At 50.0% G+C, this 15,692-nt stretch overlaps 1 protein-coding gene across 1 annotated transcript in view; it reads left to right on the forward strand.

Annotated features, from left to right (window-relative positions):
- The window catches only part of LOC143908563 (sodium channel protein Nach), a 228,595-nt gene that overhangs the window by 136,570 nt on the left and 76,333 nt on the right, over nt 1–15,692 (forward strand). Inside the window, exons 6-7 of the mRNA XM_077426253.1 lie at nt 8,675–8,954; nt 15,646–15,684. Coding sequence (XP_077282379.1) covers nt 8,675–8,954; nt 15,646–15,684 — 319 coding nt within the window. The remainder of the gene's footprint in view (nt 1–8,674; nt 8,955–15,645; nt 15,685–15,692) is intronic.

A 15,692-nucleotide genomic window follows, 5' to 3' on the forward strand; every position in this document is an offset into this window, starting at 1 on the left:
AAAACTAACACTAACGGGAACGTCGGTATCTTATACGGTACGCAAATCGATAGACGCAAAACTAATACGGAATACGGAATACTCTAAACGGTAATTTGACTCTAATGACTGTTGAGCCGATCCGCGAGGTTTTCTCACGCCACACGCATCGCAATCGTGACGCGTGGCCGGTGCCACGCGGTCGTTCGTCGTTATCTGATTACACGCCAAATCTCATACCACACCGGTCGAGTCGGGAAAAAACGGACGCCCCTTTGGTATTCTTACGGGGAGTCAGCGGGCGGGTTATGTCTTACTCGTAGAAACGAAACAAAAAGGCGATAATCCCGGCAAAGGATTCACGGCAATGGCGCGTAGGCAAGGAAACTCTCAAACAAGCCCACGCGTTTCTCTCAAAAATAACGCGGAACGGTACTCGACAATCGCCCCGCTGTTCCCCGATATCTGGTGTCCGGGATTGCAGGTCGTTTACATCTCGTCCTTCCTTCCTTCGCAACGTCGCTCCTCGGGCCGCCGCCCTCGCATATTCTCGGCGCAACGAGGAGGTCCTCGCCGGACGTCCGTCTACTCTTGCGATCGACCCAACAGTGCCGGGATTATTCCCGCGGCTTTGACTCGCGGCCCTCTAGATCAGGGCGTTTTGCAGCACCGGCGGATGGCGCCACGCTGCCGAATTGGGCCTTCCGGCCGCTTCTTCCTGAAAACTATTAACTAGGCAGTACGCGCGCAATATAAAGGTTTGAGTGGCGAAGACTGTGACGTGCACACGGTGCAACGTCACAGTACATATCTGTCTACTCCGCGATCTCTGTATACCGCCGCTATCGTAACCATGTCCGCGATCTGTTGTACATATCTGTCTATTCCGCGATCTCTGTATACCGCCGCTATCGTAACCGCGTCCGCGATCTGTTGTACATATTCACCGCCTCCGCGATTACCTCAATGTATTCACGTTTAATTGAATAAACTTTGTTACGTTGTTTTATATTTCGACCGAGTCATGTGTCTTCCTCCGCGCCTACTCCGAACCCTGACCAACCGCGAGCTAGACCCGCGCTTCGGAAGCTAGGTTGTTTTAAAGAAAGCAGCGGACTCCAACCAAAGTCCGAATTAGACCCCGACCCCGCGAGCCGAAAGGGGCACCAGTGGCGAAAACCCCGTAGGGAATCCGCCGAAGTCCTCTCCCCAGACCGCCGTGCTTAATATCATCCACCCACCTCCATGCCGGAAGTGGATGGTTGCACAAGGGGAAAAGGAACCACCGTCCGAAGGCTACCCTCCGGTCTGGCCGGCGGCCCTCGTCTCCCCAATCTTCCCTGAGTAGACCGAACGCAACCCGCTCCACTCAACCGATGCCCAGCCGGAAGCCCCAAGTCCACGCAAAGCGGACATCTAGGGACCCCGGGCGTGCAAATGCCGGCCCGGTGGAATCTGTCACCACAGCAATAGCATCTATCGCTGCAGTCCACCGGGGCAGTGCACCGTGCCCGAACGTGTCCTACGTCCAAACAACGGTAACACCGCAAAGGACGGGCCTGTAGAGGCTCCACCCGAGCCCTACTCCAACCAACTGTGAGACCCTTCTTGAATACCCTCGAGGCAGCGCCCGCAGTACAGCTCGCCCAAGCGGACCCCGCCCCAGAGCCCAAACCCCTAATAGGGCCCACCTTAATATCTCCAATAGGACATCTCCCAACAGAGGAAATCGCGGACGCAATGTCCTCGCGAGTAGCCACGTTGTCCAGGCCCCCCACACGGAACTCCGTGTGTTTGGGAGACCTGGAAATCCACACCCCCTTCCCACCCAAAACTGTTCGTAGTCTTTCGGCTAACAAATCAGCTTTTTTGCCCGATTCCCACAGGAGGCCTCCGGTAACCGCCCTTCTAAAGCGAAGGCTTTCAATCCCAATATACGCGAGAGAGATGATCTCCCACGCGGGTTTTAATACCTCCGCATAAGTGACGGTCCCTCCCTCAAGAACCGTGATACCCACGGCTGTCCTTCTGGGAGGGGGCTGGTATCCTGATCTTCTTTGCCGGCATAGCCTGCACGGTCGCCGCCCTGCCCCCCTCCAGGCTTCACACGCCTGGAAGCGGGGGGAGCAGGAGTGGCTCTATCCACCTTTGTCTTCCTCTTCCTCCCACCAGTCAACAACTCCACCGGTCCTAGCTCCGCATTTCGCACCACCGGGGGAGGGGGGCGGTTCGCCGAGAGCCTTACCCTTAACCCTCGATAAAAGAGACATTCCCCCCTTCTTAACAAGGGAGCGAATCTCCCTTGCAAGACCATAAATTTACGATCAAGGGTATTGACCCGAGAGATTAAGCCCGGGTCGGGCCCCCGAGTCGCAACACTCCCGGGCACCTCCATCCCCGAGGTCACCTCGAAAGACTGACGGAGATTACGGTACTGCTGTGCTCGGGACCCCGGGTTTGCAAATACCCGTATCCAATGTTGATATTGGACCCCTGGGGGCAGGATTTGGCTATTTGGAGACAGCTTTACACATTTTTGATCACCGAATTTTAAGATAAAATGCGGTGACATCCCGTGCCTGGGACAGTACACGTAGTTAAGAGAACCACAAAATCACATTATAATTGAACTCGACATACGTTTGGATGTCAAATGTACGACAGGAAAGACATGCACTATAAAACAAATGCCAGTTACATTGACACTTCAACATGGCAAAGATATAAGTTCTGAATACAGGTTTGTATAATAATATGCTTTTTCGTTATATTTCTAAATTCACATTTTAAGAATTATTTTTAATTGTTTTAAAAAAATAAGTTTTTTGCGAAAATCTTGTTTTGTATGGCTCGGAGGTCAATTAAGGTGGTAAAAAAAAGAAAGATCATGAAATTCTGTACAAAAATGGTTCTATTTATTTTTCACGTACGATGAACCGTTTGCGAAATACAAAGTGACGAATGTGTACGTCGAGCGTTGTATCTATTTCCACACCACCTGTGAGGTAAGATACAAGGCGCGTTTTTTTTACATAGTGTCCCCAGTAGGTCTAATCCATGTCAAAAAAAAAAAAAAATTACGTTTTATTATCTTTGTTATTTTTATCATTAAAAAAAATTAATTATTAATTTTTTTATTTTTTATTTTTTTATATTTAATCTTTATCTTTATCATATTTAAAAAAATTACGTTTTATCATTTTCTTCATGAATGTCATGTATTTCTATTTCATCAATAGGTTCTTCTAGTTCTACATCTTCGTTATCTTTATCATCTTCACTCGTGTTTGTTAATAAAAGATCAGTAGGATCAATCTCATCATACTCAGTGGAATAATTATCGGACGTATTAGCAGCAGAAGCTTCAGACATAGCATTAAGACATGATTGTCCATGACAGTTGCCGCATACAATGGAGCAAGATAATCCGATTTTCCTGCATCCGCAGTTTGCACCGCATCCTTTTGTACAAGTGCAAAAAATAGTATTAAGAATACTGTCCGGCGCAGGTGGTAACAACGTTGTAACAGGCTCTAAAATATTGTTATTTAAGATCCAGCCCCACTGTTGTGGATCTATATCTTTTTCCAGCCATGTTTGAACCTGGTAATATACACGGTACAGATGTTGTTAAGGTGGTTCATGCATTTAGGTCATATGTACTTAGCCCGGAAAATTTAATATAAAATGAAAAATTAATGTTCCTTGAGTGTGTCTGTAAAATTTCGGATTTTTTAACCGTTTAGTTCCGGAGATATATGTCCGTAAACTTTGCCAATTTAACGCGGTGCGGGGACCCCTTATCCGAAAAACAAGGTTAAAGCGCTTATGCTGCAAAAATTGCAATACTTCAAAACTAGATAAACGAACCAAAAACTGACGAAACGATGCAATAAACATTCTGCAAGATACTGGATGAAAGCCCGAGTTCATTGACCGTACTATATATTAATAAAACGTAATTTTTGATTGACTAAATCGACCACACGGAACTATGATGGCTGGACTCGAGCGGCACTAGCGGCAGCTTGGCAACGTCGCACGTGTCAGCTGATGAGTATAGCGCACGGAGGAATAAATTTTATCACACACACACATACAATTTTTGTTTCGTTTCGAAACGTCCCTTACGTCGAGAATGCTCGCTCCAGTTCATATTTCACACTTGTATCGCTTGTACGTACAGGTTATGTAGATCGCGACGACGAAAACTGCTGACTCAGCTAACTGCAACGTTGTCGCGCTGCTGTTGTACATATATTCACAGGGCTCACAACTCTAGTAAAAGATGTGACTTTCGTCTCAATATTTTTATTACGTAGAGGTCGTATAGCATTAAACATGTCATAAATAATAAATCTAATTATATGCTAATTTTTACGGACAAAAATCACACTTATTTATCACTAATAGCTGCTGCAGTTGTAGGTGGAAGCGATTGTAATTTTACAGCAATATTGAATGTAGTCGATTTTGCAAAACTCAAGTATCGATAGTTATCAAGAGATGTTTCCAACTTAGGAGCTCTATACATCACTAAAATTATTCATACTCATCCATTCTGAAATATAAGTTGTTGAGAGCAATTTTCTTGTTGAAGAACTTCTGCAGCTTGATATAAATCAGGACGATTTTCAAAAATTTTCTCTGTTTTAAGTTTTCTTTTATAAAATAGAGCAGAAGTGGTATCACATTCGGTTATTGCATGTAGCAATAAAATATGTTGCTTACAATGAGGATATTTGTCAAAGCTTGAAGAATTATAAAATTGCGTCTTGACCTTTCCCTTGCCTGGTTTCATGAAAAATAATAGTTGCTGTGAATGACTATGCCTTATGAGAAGAACCAAAAGATCAATGTTCTCGCCTACTACGACAGTGGTGTTAACGATTGATTCTTCCATTGCTGTTTCAATAATTAACACATCTGCATCATTACGAGCTTGTTTTGTTGCGATGTTGACGTTTTTGAATGTGTCCATGAACATTGAAATCAATTTTTTTATAGGCGCTTTATGCGCCTTGTATCTTACTTACCTCAAAGGTGGTGCGGAAATGGATACAACGCTCGACGTACACATTCGTCACTTTGTATTTCGCAAACGGTTAATTGTACGTGAAAAATAAATAGAACAATTTTTGTACATAATTTCATGATCTTTCTTTTTTGTAACAACCTTAATTGACCTCCGAGCCATACAAAACGAGATTTTCGCAAAAAACTTATTTTTGTGACCTTTGACCTTGAATAACTTTTTTAGCACACCCAATATCGTTCTTTATTTTTAATATGTTATTTAAAACAACATAATAAAGCGATTAAAAAAAGTAGTTTTTAATTTTTTTGGAGCCATATTTTCGTCTAAAATGACTGGACTAATAGCTGGAATTTTCGGAACAAATATTTCTGAAAATATTTTGCGATTTTGGACAAAATCAGACCACATTCTATATTCGCGCAATGTAGCCGAAATTGGCTTTCCTTGAATTTAGATATTGATTCAGTCAGTAAAAAAACAGTATTACTGAACGTGGAATCCAATTCGGCACCTCTGCTGATGCGCTTTGTCCAAATATCAAATACAACCGGTATGTATATCTACTCGATCTATAGCCCATATACTACGTTTACGCAAACGTTACTTCTGTAGTAACTTACGATAATTCACTCCGCGTAAACAACCACACAACCCCGTTTACGCAGAGAAATTATCGTAAGTTACTACAGAAGTAACGCTCGCGTAAACGTAGAAATATTCTGTATTCACTTTTATCATAAATGCGCGCATTCATTTCTGAGATTTTGTAGTATGTACGTGAAATATATGCTAAATGTGTGCATTTATTGACAAAAGTACTTTCGAAATATGGGCCAAAACATATTTTCCCGGCCAGCTCACACTACATATTCTACCCGGCACGGCAGCTAGACGATATACAGTTTTTCGCTTCTTTAAGCGAAACCGTGATTCAATAAACGTTTAAATTAGTTTATTCGAGACCAACAAACGATTCCACATTAATTAAATCCGTTTTGAAACAAAACCTGTAAAGAATTCTATATTTATCGGCTATATTAACACTAAAAATTATTTTTGTGTTTACATAAAACCTATCAACTAACAAATGTTTAAATTAGTCTAACAATCATCTACAAACGACAAATTTATATTTTCTTTAGCACTTACACAAACTTGCATTATAAGTATATTATATACACGTTTCGAATTCGCGCACTTTTCGTTTGCGCATATGGCTACAGAGCATGCGCATGTGGCCACGGAGCTGTGACGGAGCACATACAATTTTCACCTTTTTAAGCGAAACCGTGATCCAACAAACGTTTAATTAGTTTATTCGGGACCAACAAACGATTCCGCATCGATTAGACTGTTTTTTAATTAAAAATGAGATTTTTCCGGCTAACTTAACGCTAATTTTTTTTTAATTAAAAAAAAAATTACAAACCGACAAACGTTGTAATTAAGCCAACAAACGACGAACAAACGATTTAAAAAAAAAATTAATAAAGTCGAAGTTGTCCGGCTAACTTCGACTTGAGGTTATAAAGCGTACTACCGGTCGGACGTTCAGAGCAGCCAACAGTTAAAAGTAATATTAACAGTGAGGTGTTGCCACGTCTTCTAGTGTTGTTCGCTCGATATTTTTTTTTTGTATTCAACGTATTTATTTACCTATTATAATAATATTTCATATTATTGCGTGATATTTTTGATCATATTTAACCGTTACTTTTTGTCTTTATCCAAATTATATATGTATGATTTTTGTTTCTAGCAGATGGATTTAGGCAAGATTCCCAGCCAAAAGTTTTGAACCTCTATTAAAAATATTTACAAATACGCTGCCAGTAATTATAAAAAATGATTAAAATCACTCAAATCAGTAAAGGAGACCCGGGCTAAACCGTCAATTTTTTTTCGGTGCCTAAAATAATTTTAGTTAAATGTGGTATACCACTGTAAAGAGTGAACTTTTAGCTACAAAATTTATATAAGAAATTTTTGTCTACGTCGCTTTGTTTAACCGGTATAGAGCAAAAACGACAACGGTGGAAAAATTGAAATTTAAAAAATGCCGGGGCTAAACCGTCACCCCCGAGGCAAATCCGTCACACTGCATTTTCAATACATATACGTACATCTAATTTTGAAAAATAATAAGATACATTTTAATAATTGTTTTTTAAGAGAAAAATATAAAAATTTATTTAAAATTTTTATGCAAAACATTATTAAAAAATAATTGTTTTACCTATTCCGTAAAACAATTTAGGCACGTGAATACAGATCCTGACAAGCGCACGCATGTGTTGTGTGCCCTACTCCAGCAAACACAGAATACCCAACTCACTTCTTCTTCAACCAGTCGTTCAACGTGGTTCTCCGGACATCGAATTGTTTTGCGGCTGCGTAAGCGCTCATTTTATCTTTTTTCACCGCAAGAACTGCCTTCTTGAGTTGCTCCTTGTCGACGGGAGTTGTTTTGCGACGATACGTGCGTACCATTTCTCTCCTATACATACTGACGCACGTGCAAGGGAAGACAGAATCACGCTCGAGGGAAACCTGAAATCGCCGTGAGCTGAAGTCGTGCCCCCGGCGCGCCACAGTGACGAGACTGCCGGATTAGTCCCGGGTGCTTATTGACGGATTAGCCCCAAACACAAGTTTCAGGTTTGATCGCCCACGAAATATTAGACATCAACGATAATGAAAAAACTATACTGGATTCGTGTTCAGCATGCATTACTCTATATAATCACGTACCTCGAGATTTGGAGAGCAAATATTATTGCAGATATTACAAAATTTCCACGCGCAGAAAATTTCACTTTCATCTCCCGAAAACACGTTTGCTCTCGTAAAAATCATAACACGGCAGGTAAACCAAAACTCCGTTGGTCACATGGGTACCATAAGCAGCGTTTACAATGTTAATAGCGAGTTCGCACAATATACAGGTTCCGAGATATTTGATTTGACAGATTTACCCCGTAGACATTTTAGCCCCGGTCTTCCCTAATATTAATGTCCTTGTTATGATATGCAATAATAGTCAACCGTTAAAGTATGCATACAACCGATATATATTAGATTTCTTAGATTACTATGCTTCTTTCTGGAAAGGTATACGTAATACATCCTTAAACACTGTCCGTAGAAAAAGCCGCGTAAAGGCCGTGGCACATAAAAAAACTTAAGCATTAAAACTGAAGCAGTAAGCAAATCAGTCAATCACAGTCAAGAACTTAAAGCACGACTCTAAGCGGTAGCGAATCCATACCGTTGATTTCCTTACTGCTTAAGTTTTTGTATGTGCCACGGCCCTAACTTGTAAATACCCCGCGTATCGTCACAATTATCGCCGCATAAGGGCCAGCGCACGAACATTGCCGTTGCGTCTTGCGCCTTACGTGAGAATCTTGCGTTACGCGACACGCAAGCCAATCTTGTGACTCTTGATCAGCATCACATAAACTATATTTATTTCCAAAGTTTCAGCGAATTTTACCGAAATCTAATTTCCATAAAAGTTGTGCGAGGTCCTTTACTAATGAAACAATCTAACTCACAAAAAATCGGTAAAAAGTTTCATTAAGTACCTTTTTATATTTTATGTATTTGCATATTTTTTTATAGTTTAATAATTAAATATCTTATACATTGTTATAGGTCATGACACACCACTCATTCGATTATCCAGATTTTAATGCCGAAATTCAATTAGTAAGATTAAACAGTCAACATTTTGTAAGCATCGATCCCGCGGAAATGTATTCAAAACCCGAAGTGAAGGATTTGACAATTTCTACGCGGAAATGCATATTTAGTGATGAGGCTGACAAAGTGTTATATGCAAATGTCAAAGAGAGAAATTTAACTTTCATTGAATACTCATATCACAATTGCCTTGCAGAATGTCGGGCTAGCATTACAAGAGCTGTGACGATACGCGTATTCGTCACTAGCACTACGGCCCTGGCGGCCACTAAGCACATGTTCAGCGTGCGCTCCTGGGCCCAAGCGGTGGGGCAACCGAGCGGTGGGGCAGCCCCAGTGGAGGGACAGCCCCCACCGACCGCACTCGGGGTATAAATAGGGGACTCGAGCCGACTCGAGTCACCAGTCCTGTCCGACTCCTGTTCCCGACACGACCTCTCTCCGAGACCGCTTCACCACGTTGGGTGCTCCCAACGACTTCCTCCGTACAGAGAACGGGTGCTCCCGTTCTCACCTGGGCGCTCCCAGGGTACGGGCCTCCCCAGCTGGGTGCTCCCGGTTGGCATTACCTGCCCTTTCCTGCCTCTGGGTCGGGCGCTCCCGACCCCCTCCGCCGTACGGAAGACGGGCGCTCCCGTCTTCAAGCCGGGCGCTCCCGGTGTACGGGCCGCTCAGTTGGGCGCCCCCGACTGAGCTCCTGACCGACCTGCCTACCCGCGAATCCGCAAGGCAGCCGTGCCTCCGTACTTGCCCGCGAATCCGCAAGGCAACCGTGCCTCCGCGCCTGTCCGCGAGTCCGTCTCTGTCCGACCGCGCATCAACCCGGTACACGTACACTGCGGCTCAGCGGAGCGACACACACACACACACCGACACTCACGCCCTCCATCAAACTGTACTGTAAATAGTGTGAATAAATAGCTTTATGTGAAACTGACCAGTGTCTCCACGTTTTCTCACCCTGGCCTGGCGAGCGAATTCCGAGCGAGAAAACGCGAACGTTACATGGCGCCCGAACAGGGACCTGATCCGTGAGACACTGGTTCGTTCTCTCCGCCTAGCCCATGACGAGTTGGATCAATCGGCTATCAAAGGCCGAGGTAACGGCCGAGTTAGAGAAACTAGGGATCGACCCTAGCGGCACACTCGACACCCTCCGAGCCAGACTCCGTGATTTCGTGATCGCTAACCCGGAGTACGAATACCCCGCAAGGGAAGACGACCGAAAAATTACGATGGACGACGAGCGCCGGAACATAGACCCCACTACGCCCGACCCGGCCAAGGTCATGGATCAAATCCGGAAGTGGGGATGTCACTTCGACGGAAAAGACCCACTCGCGTTCCTAGAACGAGTGGAGGAATTACGCCAGGGATACGGATACTCCGGAGACCAGCTCCTGTTAGGGTTGCCGGAGCTACTGCAAGGAGACACACTCCTCTGGTACCGGAATAGCCGAGCGGTGTGGGACTCCTGGGACGATTTTCAAAGAGACTTCCGCAATCAGTTCTTGCCCCGGCGGTACCGCGCACAGTTGTCGCGAGAGATCCAGGGACGGTTTCAAAAACCGGAAGAGCCTTTTCACAAGTACGCAACAGCGCTCCTTACGAGCATGCGACGAGCCGGAGGATATCCAGCGGACGACCAGCTCGAACGGCTGTATGATAATATGAGCCCCGGATATAAATACTACATCCGCCTGGATGACATTACCAGCCTGGGAGATCTGCACGCACGCGCCGCGGAATATGAAGCTATTGAAGAGCAAAACCGCGAGCGAAAATCAGAGCGCAGGACTCCGGCCACTACTCCGTCCGTTGCCAGTACGACGTATAACCGGGAGGAGTGCTGCTGGCGCTGTAAACAGCGCGGACACACCCGGTTGGACTGCAAACGGCCGGCCAAGAAGTTCTGTTCCCGATGCGGCAAGGACGGCGTCCTCACCCGCGATTGTCACCCGACGCCGGGAAACGCCGCACGGGCCGGGGGCGAAGCCGCCGCCACCCGGACCCCGCCACCGTCCGAGTAACGTACCAGCCGCGGCCACACATCTCCGTCCGCATACGACACCGCGCTATGCGGGCGTTGATCGATACTGGCTCGGAGGTATCCTTTATTAATACGGACACCGCCCGCTACGCGGAGAACCTCGGATTCCCGACCCGACAGGGGACAAGTTCCGTTCATCTGGCGGACGGAGGGTCCATCACAATACCCGGGACCATGACACTCCCGGTAAAGATTGGCCGGAAGGTGCTGGAGCACGACTTCCTGATTATGCCGTCTTTACAAAGCGCCGTGTTAATCGGCGTCGACCTATGGGCCCGAACCGGGATCGTGCTACGGGCAACCGCACAGCGCAAAGACGCACCGACCTCCGCATGCGGAGCCGTAGCCCAGGGACTGGCCTCCCGAACCCCCGACGAGGAACGCCGCTTCCGAGAGTTCCTGCTCACGGAACTCGCCCTATTCGAGGACATCCACGGCCCGACCGACCGGATCTCGCACCAGATCCGGGTTAAAACCGACCGACCCATTAAACAGCGGTACCGACCCAGGAATCCGGCCATGCAGGCAGTTATCGACCGGGAAGTGGAAAAGATGGAACGCGAAGGCGTGATCGAGCCTTCCCACGGAGCTTGGAGCTCGCCTATCGTGTTGGTCCGGAAGAAAGACGGGTCGTATCGGTTCTGTATCGACTTCCGGCAAGTAAACGAAGTCACGGAAAAGGACGCATACCCCCTGCCACAAGTGCAGGCCACTTTGGATAAACTGCGGGGAGCCCGATACCTATCAACGCTAGACCTGAAGAATGGGTACTGGCAGATACCGTTGGCGCCCGATAGCCGGCCAGTCACCGCCTTTACGGTCCCAGGAAAAGGCCTCATGCAATTCCGGGTAATGCCCTTCGGCCTACACTCCGCACCAGCTACCTTCCAACGACTACTAGACGAAATACTGGGGCCGGACCTAGCGCCACATGTCCTTGTTTATCTGGACGACATTATCGTGGTCAGCCGCACCTTTGAGGAACACCTCCGGCTTCTAAGCGAAGTGTTCCGCCGCCTCCGAGAAGCAAGACTCCGCCTGAACCCGGAAAAGTGCCATTTCTGCCGGGACCAACTCCGCTACTTAGGCCACATCGTGGACCGCTATGGCCTCCGCACCGACCCGGATAAGGTGAGCGCCGTGGCCCGATGGCCGGCTCCAACCACCGTACGTAAGGTACGACAGTTCTTGGGCATGGCCTCCTGGTACCGGCGATTCGTCGCAAATTTCTCGACGGTAGCCGCCCCGCTCACCCGCCTGACAAGGAAGGGAGTAAAGTGGACTTGGGGGCCAGACGAAGAGAGCGCCTTCGAGCGACTGAAGGAGGCACTGACCTCCGCCCCCGTGCTGGCCTGCCCGGACTTCGATCGCCGGTTCGTGCTCCAGACGGACGCCAGCGCATACGGACTGGGAGCCGTGCTAACCCAGCACCAGGAGGACGGAGAGCGAGTGGTGGCGTATGCCAGCCGAACGCTCAACGGCGCGGAGAAGAACTATAGCGCCACCGAGCTAGAATGCCTCGCGATCGTATGGGGCATCCAGAAGATGCGGGGATACCTAGAGGGGTACTCCTTCACCGTGGTGACCGACCATCAGTCCCTCCGGTGGCTGCAACGCCTGGAGGAACCCACCGGCCGGTTGGGCCGGTGGCTATTTGAACTGCAGCAGTACGATTTCGACGTACGCTACCGAAAGGGCAGCCTCAACAAGGTCGCCGACGCGCTCTCACGGCAACCGGAGGTATGCGAAGCTCAGGCCACCCCGAAGTGCCGATGGTACCAGCGAATCCTGACCGGAGCAAGGCAACGCCCCACCGAATTCCCAGATTACCGCATCCAGGACGGACGGCTGTTTCGCCACATCTTGCACGAGGTAGATTTTCGGGAGGTTGACCCAGCGGACCAATGGAAGCGCTGCATCCCGAAGGAGGAACGGGCAACGATCATGCGGAGACACCATGAGGATCCCACGGCGGGACACTTCGGGGTCGCCAAGACCATCGCCCGCATGGCCCGTCTGTTCTATTGGCCAGGGATGTTCCAGGACATCACCCGCTACGTCCGACAGTGCCCGACTTGCCTGGCGCACAAGGCACCGACGACCAAACCAGCCGGGAACCTCCACACGGCACCTGTCACCCGGCCCTGGCAACAGGTGACCCTGGACTTGATCGGCCCGTTGCCGCGATCCACCCAGGGCCACGCCTGGCTGCTAGTCATGCAGGACCGGTTTACAAAGTGGGTCGAGCTTAAGCCCCTTCGTAGAGCTACCGCACCTGCCGTTACCAAGGCAATCCTCGACCGGATCATCTACCAGCACGGGTGCCCCGACCAGATCATCTCCGATAACGGGACCCAGCTGAAGTCGGAACAACTTGAGGGAGTCCTGCGGGCCTTCCGGATCGAGCATCGAACCACCCCCGTAAGGGCACCTCACTGCAACCCGGTCGAGCGTACCAATCGGACGCTGAAGACCATGGTCTCCCAATATGTCGGCAAAAACCACCGGCGTTGGGACGAGCATCTAGCCCCGCTGCAATTCGCCTACAACACCGCCCGACACGAAGCCACCGGGTACACGCCGGGGTACCTCAATCACGGTCGGGAGCTCGCCCTCCCACACCCGGAGGACCGTCGCCATGCGGCAAACCCGGCCCCGCACCAGACTCGGCGCCGGCTAGAGGAAGCCTACGAGGTAGTACGGGTCAACATGGCCCGAGCGTTTCAACGCCAGGAGGCCCACTACAACCTGCGGCGGCGGGATTGGAGACCCCGCGTCGGGGATCTCGTTTGGAAGAGGGAGTATCCACTCTCAAAGAAAGCTACGGGATTTAACGCCAAGTTGGCCCCCCGCTACACTGGACCCCTCGAGGTCAGAAAAATCATCTCGCCCGTTATAGTCGACTTACGCGACCCCCGGGGACGATGGCACCGACATGTGCACGTCCAAGATTTAAAGAGCGCGCCGAAACCGCTCGCCTCGGGCACGGAGAGCTCTGGTCAGAATCGGGGTTACGATAGCGAAGGCGAAAGCGCTGCGTGTTTACAAATATAAAGTCACGAGAACCGCGCCCGGACCGTTTCGGGGAAAATGACGTCCGCATTCATAAGCCGGAAAAACTCACAAAAGGAACGAAAAGAATACGCCCACCACCGGTATATAAGCCCGCGGCGCAAGACTTTCAGTTGCTCTAGCATATCCCGTCCGTAAACATGGATACACGCGCGAAACTAGCGGAGCTGTTTGGCGATATTAGCTATCTCGCTGATCTGGGGGAGACGCCAATCGACGCCGGGCCGACCACCTGCCCAGCGTACGTCCCTCGCCGTCAGGCACCTAGTGTAGGGACCCGCATTCAGCGGGGCGACGCCGAGAACCGCCGCCGGGCCGCCATCTTGATCGAGCCGGTACCGGTACGACCGACCAGACGCCTGCCAACCACCCGCGTACGGGCGAACCTGCGGCCCACGGAACGGCCACCAGGCACCAGCCGACCACCCGCCCGGTCGCCCTCCGACCGCCGAGACGCACCGCGCCCGGGGAGGCACCACCAGGGCTCAGACCGGCCCTCCGACCAGCCGCCAGACCGCCCGACCGGCCGCCAGACCGCCCGACCGGCCGCAACAACCACAACGGCCGCACGAGGTGCGACGAGGAAGCCACCAGAGGCTACACACACCAGGGCCCGAAGACCACCCGCCCAGCCCCCCGCCGCCCCCGCCACCCCACCAGCGTGCGCCGCCACAACGCCCACCCTTGCCTCCCTCACCACGGCCCGACCCCCTGGCCAACCAAGCCCCTACCCCCCCCTGACCATCGAAGTTGCACAAGCCTCCGCCACCTCCCCCCTCAAGGACTTACTGTGGATCTCGTTACCCACCGGGGAGAGGATACAAGTGCCCCGATCCGCCGTTACCCGCAACCGGAGGTTCCGGGCCCGCGCCAGTGGAGCTCTGTGGGTCCTGAGGTTTGACCCACAAGGCAACCTCCGATCGTGCCAGCGCCGGTAAATTGTACAGGCAGCAATAAAATAATGTTGTAAGCGTAAATAGACTTGTGTATTTCCTCTCCAAACGGGGGGGTGATGTGACGATACGCGTATTCGTCACTAGCACTACGGCCCTGGCGGCCACTAAGCACATGTTCAGCGTGCGCTCCTGGGCCCAAGCGGTGGGGCAACCGAGCGGTGGGGCAGCCCCAGTGGAGGGACAGCCCCCACCGACCGCACTCGGGGTATAAATAGGGGACTCGAGCCGACTCGAGTCACCAGTCCTGTCCGACTCCTGTTCCCGACACGACCTCTCTCCGAGACCGCTTCACCACGTTGGGCGCTCCCAACGACTTCCTTCGTACAGAGAACGGGTGCTCCCGTTCTCACCTGGGCGCTCCCAGGGTACGGGCCTCCCCAGCTGGGTGCTCCCGGTTGGCATTACCTGCCCTTTCCTGCCTCTGGGTCGGGCGCTCCCGACCCCCTCCGCCGTACGGAAGACGGGCGCTCCCGTCTTCAAGCCGGGCGCTCCCGGTGTACGGGCCGCTCAGTTGGGCGCCCCCGACTGAGCTCCTGACCGACCTGCCTACCCGCGAATCCGCAAGGCAGCCGTGCCTCCGTACTTGCCCGCGAATCCGCAAGGCAACCGTGCCTCCACGCCTGTCCGCGAGTCCGTCTCTGTCTGACCGCGCATCAACCCGGTACACGTACACAGCGGCTCAGCGGAGCGACACACACACACACACTGACACTCACGCCTTCCATCAAACTGTACTGTAAATAGTGTGAATAAATAGCTTTATGTGAAACTGACCAGTGTCTCCACGTTTTCTCACCCTGGCCTGGCGAGCGAATTCCGAGCGAGGAAACGCGAACGTTACAGAGCAAAATGTGGTTGCATCCCATATTACTTTCCACAAAACAGTAAGTAA

The sequence above is a fragment of the Temnothorax americanus genome, unplaced genomic scaffold (genome assembly GCF_048541705.1).
Source record: "Temnothorax americanus isolate GAGA-0224 unplaced genomic scaffold, ASM4854170v1 Scaffold99, whole genome shotgun sequence".
NCBI lineage: Eukaryota > Metazoa > Arthropoda > Insecta > Hymenoptera > Formicidae > Temnothorax > Temnothorax americanus.